The sequence below is a fragment of the Numenius arquata genome, chromosome 6 (assembly GCF_964106895.1).
Source record: "Numenius arquata chromosome 6, bNumArq3.hap1.1, whole genome shotgun sequence".
Classification (NCBI taxonomy): Eukaryota; Metazoa; Chordata; class Aves; order Charadriiformes; family Scolopacidae; genus Numenius; species Numenius arquata.
In genome coordinates this window covers 16,584,913-16,596,459 of record NC_133581.1, presented here as the reverse complement: position 1 = coordinate 16,596,459, position 11,547 = coordinate 16,584,913, and the positions used below count along the sequence as shown (strand labels likewise).

General features: G+C 47.1%; 1 protein-coding gene across 1 annotated transcript in view; it reads right to left on the bottom strand.

Annotated features, from left to right (window-relative positions):
• Positions 1–601: 601 nt before the first annotated feature.
• The window catches only part of TSPAN32 (tetraspanin 32), a 29,541-nt gene continuing 18,595 nt past the window's right edge, over positions 602–11,547 (bottom strand). The window contains exons 5-8 of the mRNA XM_074149789.1: positions 8,065–8,166; positions 6,444–6,536; positions 4,748–4,831; positions 602–2,511 (exon numbers count right to left, since the gene is read on the bottom strand). Of these exons, the coding sequence (XP_074005890.1) occupies positions 2,416–2,511; positions 4,748–4,831; positions 6,444–6,536; positions 8,065–8,166 (375 nt within the window). The 3' untranslated portion in view covers positions 602–2,415. The remainder of the gene's footprint in view (positions 2,512–4,747; positions 4,832–6,443; positions 6,537–8,064; positions 8,167–11,547) is intronic.

The following is an 11,547-nucleotide window of genomic DNA, read 5'->3' as shown; positions in this document are numbered from 1 at the left end:
ATAATCATCCCTTTATATTAAAAATTGACCCGGGAAGAAGCAACTAAAGCTTTAGCAGGTCTGGTGGTGAAGCTTTAACAGAGATCTTTCCTACTAGTTGATGAGGCTTAAGCAGGTAACCCACGCCGATAACATGGGACTCCACTGACTTGCTCGATCTCCAATGTTTTTTGGTATAGCAGAACATCATCAGTTGTCCAGCCAATACAGAGTGGTGGACAAGACCTGACTACCTAGTGTTTTAAAAAGTGAAACTGTAGAGATTTCTTTCATGTGAGTACTCTGGTCTTTATTGCTTAAACATGTCCTTAAGCTTTTTTCCTGGCCCTGCGTGCGTTACTCCTCGTGCGGTACCTGCCTGCTGCTCCAGCAGCTGGCCGAGGGTAGGATGAGCAGCTCCTTTTCCTCTAAAAGACCAATGCCCTCCTCTCCTTCTTGGGTGCTAAGGCTTGCTGGCTGCTGGGACCGGCAAGTGCCAGCTGCCTGGGGAATATCTCTTCCCAGCACTGAAAGAATTACTGAGGGCTCTCCATGACGCAACCCCCTAAGCAATGCAGGCAGCCTCATGCACGGCAGAAAAAGAGAAGGAATATGGCCTTTTGCAAGAAATTCATCTTTATTGAAGCAAGCATGAGTCACACGAGCTGCCAGCTGGCCTGAGGAATAACAATAGCAGTGGCCTGGACAATAGCAGCTGGAGCTCACAAGGGAGATTGTCTCTCTCCAGAGAGCAATATATTTAATAGTACATATATACATATAAGTGAATCTTTCTCCACTGCTACAAAGCGGGTATGTTGGCAAATACATGTCACCACTAAGTCCCTGTTAGACTGAGGCGTGTTGATGACTGCCAGGAGGTAGCTTGAGTAATACTCTGGAGAGGTTTGAATTTGAGCCAGCTTCCCGTGAAGCCAATGGTGAAGCTCCGCTGGTTCCAAGGGAGCGTGATGAGGAGTGATAAGCCTTTCCATGCCCCAAACGAAATTCTTTCCAATGCAAGAGGTTTGTGCCATGTTAAAATGCTAACCAGGTGCTGTAGGCCGTATTGCTGTTCCTGTACGTCTAACGGCCCCTGCCTGTGGGCCAGGACCCATCCTGAACATCAGCACGGGGGTTTCCACATTTATCTCAATAAACAATTGCTACTTACTGTTTTTCATGGCTAAAAGACACATCGAAGGAGAGGAGTGAAAGCTGTTATTGGTTCAACAGACATTTTACATCATCATACACTTTACAGCAGGTTTTCCAGCAGGTGCTAGATCTATTGCAATGACAGGTTTCAGCTCAGAAGCAGCTCTGCTTGCTTGCAACAAGGGCAAAGCACACCAGGGAGCCATCGTTTGAGCTAGACTGAGCCGAGTTCTTCAGTTGATTGAGGCTTTTTACATTTCTGTTTATTATTGATAAGGTGATGTAAAGAGGACATGGAGTTGGACTTTGTATTGTTTGACCTGGCTGGAGATCAGTCCTGTTCTCTTACAGATTTAAACTTCAGTCCTGCATGTATGTGTAATATCAAAGTCCTTTTGTATTGCACAGTGGCGCAGTGGGTTCGTGAAGCCCGATAAACACAGCGCTAAGACTGAAAAGTGGAACAAGCCCCTGTGAGATCAGTGTGGCATCAAGCTCTAGGAGGCTGACTAAATCCTAAGAATTAAAAAATAATGGTGTATTGCATTATCAAGGAGGAATATGTCCTTACATTAGTCATTTGTTTCGAAGCTCATGCACTGCTTTCTGATTTTTTTTCCTGATCTACTCCAAAAGCTCTGTAAATCTGGCAATATTTGAAAACAGGGCATCTGTTACTGGATGCCTACATACTTGATCTACATGATCAGAAGCGTGCCCAAAGTCAATCATTATGAGTGTCCAGGCTAGGAAAGCATATCTCCTATCAGCAATGACACACTTTGTGTCCATGTATTTGCTGATAGCAAAAGATCGGTCCCGGGCTGTGATCCAAAGCCATCTTCCTAGAAACATTGCATCTTTGGGGGTTACAGGAAACTGCTCAGATGACAGTGCAGGAGAAGTTTGGTTTAACGCTATGATTTTTGCTGGGCTTTTCTCTCCATTTTTGTCCCAAGGGGCTCTTCGTGTGCTGCTTGTGGAGCTACAGCTCGTACGTCCCCCAGTGAGTCAATTGCATCTCCAAGCCCAGGTGCATGTTTCTGTTCTTGTCCATTTTCCGCGAAGGTGTGGGACTGCTCCTCCGCAGAGCATCATCTGCTCTGATCAGCTTGGAAATGCACTACAGCTCATAGTGCAGGAAGGGGAAACACATGACACATATCCCACCACTTGACCCCATGCAAAGCCTTCCCTGGAGATTTTGTGGGTGACTTCAGACATCTTCCTGCACCAAGAGCTGGCTCTACCTGGTAGGGATGCCCAGGCAGCAGGTTTCTACCTCTCTCGCAGGATGTATTTGCCTTTCCGGTCCAGGTTGCTGCTGAAGTGGATGGAGAACCAGAGGAATGAAGTCAGGATCATCCCATAAACCTAAAAGGATATAAATGAGACAAGCACACAATTAAATACCTAACTGATTGTGATGCTCCAACTGTGCAAGGAAGTGACCATAAATGTTGCCTGTTAGTCCACTTGGAAATTCTGAATTCATGTATCAGGATGTCACATTTTTCTTAAGAGAGCTGTTTTCCAGTAAAATGGTGAACACCAGTTCCAACACTGGAGAAAAAACCCCTCGATATGTGGTTAAAGCACCTGATTGAAATTAGCACAATATGGCTCAAACTCGTTCCTAAAAATACCAAGAAATGAGACTAAACCAGGAAATTCAGATTTAAAAATCCTGACACAAAACATTCCTCTATGCAAACAAACATATCTCTCTGATAATAATAGCCCTTTGTAAAGATAACATAGGGAGAAAAAACCCAAACCTCGAGTATTGTTTGAAGTAAAAAACCCAACAAAACAAAAAAGACCTTAACAAAACCCAAACCCCACCCCGTGCACGTGCACGGCTGTGAATGCAGAGGACAGTATATTTCCTCTGTATTGTGACAGTCTGCCTGGGATATCACACATTAGCATTTACACAGGCTACATATCAAAGATAAGGCTGCTATAAGAAGGAAAACAAGGGCTGCAACAACGTGCTCTTTCCTAAAAGTCTGCCTTAATGTGCAAGCGCCTTTGCTGGCAGCTTGATCTGGGGACATGTGTGCGTTGTTGACTGAGGGACAATGACATCAGAGCAGCTATAGCCCTCCTCGCGTGCTTCCTTTGCATCCTGTCCTGCCATGACAATAGTGAACTGTGCAGAGAGACTTCCTCTCGCACATGCTTCAAAGATAGCCTCCTTTTCTGGCTATAGCATCAAGCTGTGAAAAAAGATATGTATAATAAAAACTCTCCCGCTTTTGTCTGAATATAGCTGCAGTTAAATTCTTCCTCTACCTGAGAAAAATTAGAAAGTGACACACCAAATACTCACACATGATTTTACATTTATAGCTCCATAGCAGTGCCTGATGGCTTTCCTAATTTACTACCAGCAGTATAAAACACAAAAGTGTTTGCTCCTCAGGGTTTTATTTAGATGGAGCAGAACCTTTTAACCCATAGTTGTGCCATGGCAGACACAAGTAGTAAAACAATCTTCAAACATGCATTCAGTCAGGAAAGGTTGCCCCAGCTGGGGAGCAGCATGGAGATATCACGGCAGACCAAACCTCAGTTTGTGGTGAAGAAATGAGTCTCCTGGCTTGTACTTTTTTCTGGCATGCTTCACCACACATGCAGGGCCCTCATGTAGAGGTAATTAGTGATAGACCTCTGCCAAGCAGTGGGTGGGAATATGAGCAGGATTGTTTTAATTAGCGGTGCTCTCCAGCTCTGAAGGTACCGTCTCCATGCAGCCACCGAGCCCCGTCACCACTGAAGAACACACACTGCTCTCAGCATTTCATTTTTTCCTTTTGTTCTCCCCCAAATAAGACTCACAAATTCAGTAAAGACCCTTTCTACCCAAGCCATCCTCCGAAGATGATCCTATCCCTCCTCTGCAGGATCCTTCTTCAAAGACGGTGTCTGGGAGTCCAGGCAACAAGCTCTACTCCTCTTCTTTGCAGCTGCTCCTTTCAAGCCTGTGCTTCACTCACCCACTGCCCGAGATGCACCTTACCGGGTTCGTTAGTGGTCATTAATAGGATGAGACCTTCCCTTTCTGCACAGCTCTCCAGCTCCACTGCTGGTGCTCAGTAGCTTTCAAGACCTTCCAGCTCTGGCCACACAAGGGGACTTCCCAGGCTGAGCTGGGAGGCAGCCAGCAAGCACTGGGCAAGGAGAGGCAGCAAATTTCGTAAAACATAGAGCTGTTACTGCATCTCCGTTTCCACAATTGCTGCCAGCTTCCCACCAGATCCGCAAGCCCTGCACCAGGCGACATGACCTCTCACTTGCTGGAGAAGACGTACAGGCAAGCCTGGTCAGATGAAACACAAGCACTGCTGCAGCTCGCTCCCGCTGCTCCCTGCTCCCAGCTGCCGTGCCTCGTTCGGGCAGAAAAACTGTGCAGGAGCAGGAAAACCCCTCCAGCCATTAGCCTCACCAAGACAGGACCTGGCCCTTTCTTAATTTCCATGATGGAGTCTACTACTGCTTGTTTCCCTGCTGCCAGTCTCCAAACTCATCTGAAATCCTAGCTTCTGGGGGCTAATTTAGAAGCCTGTCTCTCAGGGTGAAAATGTGAAGGAACAGACATAGCTACCGTGAAGCCGATGGTGATGCCCAGCGGTATGGAGATGAAGTCCATGTGCTTCTTCAGGAAGCCCCGGATCTCTTGCAGGCAGTCCTGGGAAGAGAGAGACACCCCTTGCAGTATGGGAGCAGCTCAGTGAGGGGCTTTGTCCCCCCAACAGCACTTGCCACACCACCAGATAGAAAGGGAGGCAAGAGAGAGACACAGCATTGCGTGGCTGGGCTGCTCTGTGGCCAGGTCTCCTTTTTTCTGCTGCTTGCAGTATATTTTCTGCTATTACAATATGCCTACGATTTTCTTGGTAAGATACATTTCAGGCTGTGGGGGGATGTGCATGCACACAGGTGAGCATGGTCATGAACAAGATTTTTTCCTTTCCACCCACTGGAAAATGGAAAGAGGGAAATGAAAAATGGAAAAGCAGGGCACACCATAATGCTAAATACGTTCCCCAGAGATACTAATGAACCGCTCAATTTCGCAAGGTGTTGCAAGCATTAATATACATTAGCCTTAAGCATGCCAGCAACCCCACAAGAATGCAGGAGGTGTTAGCCAAGAAAGCCATTTCAAAAATGCAAGAGCATACCCTTGATGAAGTGATTTGCAGAGTGAGGTAAGAGTCCTCAAAGCCAAGAGTGAATGTAGCGCCGCTACCAAACTCTGAGGTTTCCTGGGTTGCAAAATGCATCCTCCCACCCACCTCCCAGCTCGCCACTGGAGGAAACAGAAACCATTGGCGGGACCAGGTGTGATAGGGAGTCACCCCTATGGTGCCCAGTTTCACTCTGCTCTACCTTCCTGCTCTTTGAGCTGAGCTCGACCCTGCTTCAAGATGTGATGTTGCCGGAGGCAGCACTTTGAAACACTGTCCCACAGGCTGACAGGTGCCTGCGCATCACGGCGTCCTCTGAGCGCTTGACATCTTTGTCTAACAACATTTGCGTATAGCTGTAGCAACATGGTTCTGTTTTTCCTAGGGACAGCATATTGATGCTGGCGGCTTTAGCTACTTTACCTTATTTGGCTACTCCAGTGGAAGAAAAATAATCATATGATAGATTTGCTCAGAGAGTATGAAGCCTACATTGTGGCTTCAGCGCAGAGGCAGTCTAATACTGGTGGCTTCTCTATCAGCCTCACTGAGATACTGCAAAGAGGAGGAATGAAGTGTCCTGGATGAACAAACTGTTGGATGACATTCCCCAGCTTCATGAGTTTCTCATTTTAATACCTATTTAATGCCCTGGGAAAAAGGAATTACAGCAAACTCCACCTTTGCTGTTAGTGGGACACCTTTTTAGCCTCAGAAACTACTGTCATATGGAAAAGTCCCAACAGTTTTTTTGAGCTCAGACATATGCCTGGGATACCTCACACTCTCTGCAGAGGCAGGAAATGAGGAAGAAGCTGGAGGGAAGTGACAGGCTGCAAATACAAGCATTTTTGAAGGCTATTTAGAGGTGGAAAGGAAACCACATCTGCAGGTCTGAGACCTGCTGATCCGCCGGGGCTCCTCCAGCAGGTGAGATGACTCCTTATTGAAACAACAACCCCCTAGCAAAACAAACCCCAACCCATAGCAACCCCAAACTAAGAAAAAGCCACAATTCTCATTAATACTTAAAAACCAGTGAGATTTTAACAGTTAGCAAGTAGTGGCACAACCCCACTGTGAGATGGAAGAAACCTTTCCCTACCTTACCTGTCCTGCATCGCGGAGCTGGCTGGATGGACATGTCTTGTGTTCGATGTTGGCTGTGTCCCCAAATGGAGACTGCTTCCCGCAGCAGAGGAACTGGAAGAGAGGGAGACATCTTCCAGCCACTGGCCAGGCCTGTCCCCTCACCCCCAACTGCTGCAGCAGCAGGTGCTGGTGATGGGTCACCCTTCCTCCTGCTGCCCCAGGCATGGCTCTACAACCAGGGCTGCAAGGAGCAAAGCACGTAGGTATGCAAACCACAGCTGCAGCACTGGAGGTTAAATTCAGAGGAGGTGGATGGATCTGGACCCAAGCTTGCCTGTGCTCCTCCAGGACTGGAGGACTGCTGCCTGGGGCTGGGGCCAAGCCCTCCCTCCACGGTCGCCCCAGCTCTCACAGTGGCTGCTCTGGAAGACCCAGGGATGCACAGACTCATCTTTCCAGTGCTTGTTGTGGGCTTGGGGGGGTGGGACCCCAGCAACACCTGTGGAACTGCTTTCCTACAGCCAGGGTGAACTGGCCAGCTTGGAGCATTAGCAGAAGGGAAAAAAAATAGGGGTAGAAGGACTGTTTCTTCATCAATTAAAGTGGCTAAAATAAGCAACTGGTGAAGCTGGATATTGTGCCTGGTTCTCCTTGCCAAGGAGGACTCTAGGTGGGCTGCTCCACAAGACTGCAGGGCAAGCACCATCATGCCTGGTCATGTCTCTGAGGGCCACCACCATTGTTGCAATGAGAAACTTTTGCCCTTTTCTGCGTTTTGAGAAGCACAGATGAAAACAGCTTTGGAGTACTTGTTACAATGATTTAAGAAAACACAGAAGGATAAAGGGAGCTGCATGGGAGGTGATTGGAAACAGACAAGCAGAGCTGATCTTCCCATCCAGCCCTGCTGCGTGCCATGAACTCACTACCCAAACAGGCCCTGCTGTGCAAGGAGACAGCATCTTCTTTTACTCAGTGGGGACTCGGGAGTTACCCACCACAGGGGACATCCTCACTTGTCTCCAGTGGCTTTGAGGGCAAGTGTCCTCCCTGTGCTCCAAGCAACCACCCTTGCTACAGAGAAGTCCCCTGTGCCAACAGCATCCTGGGTGGTGGTTTTGGGGAGTTTTCTTGCAGCTTCCAGTATTGCAAGAGGCCACGTAATCTCCAGTACTTAACCATAAACTCAAGGGTAAACAGAAATAACCAAGTTCAAATAGTTTTGCTGGATAATGTGGAATTTCCCTGCTCTCTCTACCTGACCAGGGACACCAGAAAGTTGTATATCCACTTCTTCAGTGGATACCACAGGTAGGGAGCATGGCAGAGGGCCTGCCAAGACAGACAATATACATATATATATATCAGCTACAGTGTAGAAACTTTGAAGATCTTGCACCAGAGTGATGCTCAGGTAGGTGGCCCTTTCGTCCTGTTGATAATCTGGTCGGTCAAACCTCAGAAAGGAAGAGTAGGAAGGAGAAGCAGACTTCACAGTAGGCTGGAGGATTTGGTTCCCAAGGGAAAATGGCATTGCAACATCCACAAAGCAGAGCACAGGCATCAGCCCCAGCCTGCTGAAACTATTGGGAAGATACCCCAGGGCAAGGTTTTCTGCTACGGCTGAAAGAAAACTTACTGTCTCGTGGATGGCAGTCAGCTCATGCCTCCTGAAGGTAGAGGCATTCCTCCTCACCTCCTCGTACACAAGATCATATACATCCATCATGCTCTCTTCCACCTGCAATGAAAGCAGAGATATTTATGTGGAAAATACTGGCTGTGGTCATCCCTAGAGAGAAATATGCTCATCTCACATCCCCTCAGAAGGTCTCCCAGGTATAGAGAGACAAGTATTGCAGCTATTAAATGACTACCACACAGCAGCAGGAGGTGGTGTATGACCCACCATGCACTAAGGGTCACCTACAGCATGGCGGGTCCCATGAGACAGGCAGTGATGCTGCACATGTACCACCTTCTGCTACATATGGACCCTTTAGCTTCACACCAGGATCTCACCAGCTGATGGCTGGAGCTTTTGGCCAGTTTTGAATTCAGGGTCAGAGAAGAACTCTGGTGCCTGTGCCCAGTGTGTGCCTCCAAGTCCCTCCGCCAGGCAGGGACAACACCATCTCCCTGTCCTGAGGGGTGACTGTGAGGACAGGCACACATGACCATGAGATGCTAAAATAAAAAGGTGAGAGGACCTCAGATAGCTGGCATTATCCCAGCGACGGAGGAGTTCCTACAAATAGAGCCAAAAAAATAACAGAGTGATTCAGCAGTGAATCAGTCCCTAAATATTTACCATACGTGTGAGAACTTGCAGCTTGACAGATCCCAGCCAACTCCCACTCGGGTTTCAAAGGGAAAAAATATGACAATTGCCTTCAGCGCCTGCAGTCAAAACCTTTTCTTCCTTTCTTTTTCCCTCGCTTCCACACCAGCATCGATCTGAGCGGACCTGCAGGCAGCGCTTGGCTTTCAGGAGGAGAAAATTGATCAGCGAGACAGAGGGAGCGGGAGGGATGGGAACTCTGGCAACAGAGCCATCTCTCAGTGAGGGTTTTCAGCTCAGTCTTAAGACCCTGTGCTTGGAAATTACTCTTAGGGGAAAAAACCCCAATACCATATGCTTGGGGGTGAAAATGGGGTCATTTGAGGCAATTCCAGTACCTGAAGGGGGCCCACAGGAGGGATGGGGAGTGATGGTTTATCAGGGAGTGTAGCGATAGGACCAGGGGTAACAGTTTTAAACTGAAAGAGCATAGATATAGACTAGATACTAGGAAGAAATTGTCTACTGTGAGGGTGGTGAGACACTGGAACAGGTTTCTCAGAGAAGTTGTGGATGCCCCATCCCTGGAAGTGTTCAAGGCCAGGCTGGATGGGGCTTTGAGCAACCTGGTGTAGTGGGAGGTGTCCCTGCCCATGACAGGGGGGTTGGAACTACATGATCTTTAAGGTCCCTTCCAAGTCTAACTATTCTATAATTCTATGATTACAGCCATCACTGCAATATTTCTCTACTCTGCCTGGCTGTCCGAAAAGCAGAAAAGTAACAGAGGCTCATAACTGGGGAGGGCAGAGAGGGAGGTTAGGAAGATTACTTATATCTGACTCGGCTCTGTGCCACCAGGAATAGAGTTTAAAGACTCACGTTGGAAGATTTTCCAGGGTTGTCAACATGGCATAGAAGTGGAGTGTCTTGGGGTGTTTCTCAGCAGCAAAGCTGCTATCCTCCCAGGACGCTTGATCACCCGTCACAGAGCAGTCAGAAGATGAGGCAGGAGCAACCCAGCTTTAATGAGAGACAGCTGATAATGGACAGGGCACAGGTATTCCAAGCCAAGGAAAAAGTCCTCCGTAGCAAGGCGCATGATGCTGAGCTGTCCCACACAGGTGAGGAGAGAGGATGTGCATTTTGCTACCCCCATGTATCAGAGTGCATCAAGTGGGACGGGCGCAGCAGTAAGACAAGGTCTCTAGCAGACTTGTGCAACATCTTTCCCCTGAGCAAACCTTGAACCCCAACAAAAAGGAAAACATCCAAGCTTTTCTAACTTCTTGTGGGCCATAAAATAGCTTTCCAGCAGCTGCAATTAAATAAATGGATTCAATAAAAAGAGCATCCATTTTCACCGAAGAATTGGATTAACAGTAATGAAAAAAGGAATAATCTTTTGACCTCCTTTTGTAGCCTTGTGTTGCTGAGAAAGGGAGGAAGAACAGAGCAGATGGCTTCTTAACTCAAGAGATTATTACCTTTTGAATATCCCAAACCCAGACTAAGATGCAGGAATGAAAACTATTTTGTATTGTGACAACATGCGTATGGATCTTGGTAAGGTAATGGTGCTCCATGTGCAATTTTTGCCTTTTTATATTTTTCATTAGGCTCAGGATGCTGAGTTTCCTTCCAAAAGGCCTAAATTTTGATGACTTGGAAAAAAAAAAAAAAAAAAAAAGGATTTTCAGGCAGGTTGCTGGGTTCAAGCAAGAGTTCAAGAGTTGGAAACAATCCAGAAGTTTAACATTAAAGGTCTGCTAAACACTGGGACAGGAAATGCTGAGATAGGTAGTTGTTAGCCCTTTGCCTTGCCTGGGCACGTTCCCCAAAACCTCACGAAACCAAGCAAAAATGGTCCTTTAATTTCAGTGAGTTTTGGGCCAGGTCCGGCTGCTTACTTTACAATTCTAGTCAACTTAAACCAAGGTAAGATGAGACTTTGTCCAGTGATGTTTCATATGCAAAGACCATCACAGGCTCCCTAGCACTAGAGCAGTCTCTGACCACACCACTGATAACCAATTGTCTATGCAGGAAAGTCAATGCTGATAAGTATTTTATCCTGATAATAAGCCCCAGGGCCCAACTGAGGATGATATCCTCTACATCAGCTTCTTAGGTGGTCATGCATACAACAGCCTGGGAGAAGGGCAAGTGAACTGCCCAGATGTTGGCAGCTGCTGGCCACTGCCCATAGCCTGTGGCAGCTGCCAGACTGGCAAGCTCCTGCTGGCTGCATGAAACCAGGAGAGGACCTATTTGACCAGGAAAGGTCCTGCCTGATGCCGTGCTGCACACTTGCACCTTCCTCATTATATTAGGTACCACGCAATGACAGGAAACATTGAGACTGAGGCTGCTTGAAGGAAAAGAGTGGCCAGGAAAGAACTGAAGGAACACGATTGCCATAACAAACCTATGGCAAAAAATTATTTCAACTGTTGGAAACAACAAGGGAAGAAACCACAGCAGTTTCACAGCCAGCTCGACTACAGCAATGGTGATGATGATAAGGGTAATCTGCAGGTATATAATGGCTGCTAAAAACTTCAATTGCAGCCTGTTTCTGAGCTTTCTTGTGAGCTGGCTTCTTGGTTATTTACTGATATTTTTTTTTTCATTTTATCAAGCAGCCTGCAAGAACTGAAAGCACAAACGATTAAGTGTAAAATGTTTTATAGCAATAATTTCCTTTTAGAATGTGTGTCTGGGCAAGCCTAAGAGTACAATTTGCTGATTAATCTTTCTCAGCATTTATATCTAGCAACTACATCTAGCACTTACATCCAGCTATTATCTGAATACTCTATTCAGGTCCTGGTAAGGGAA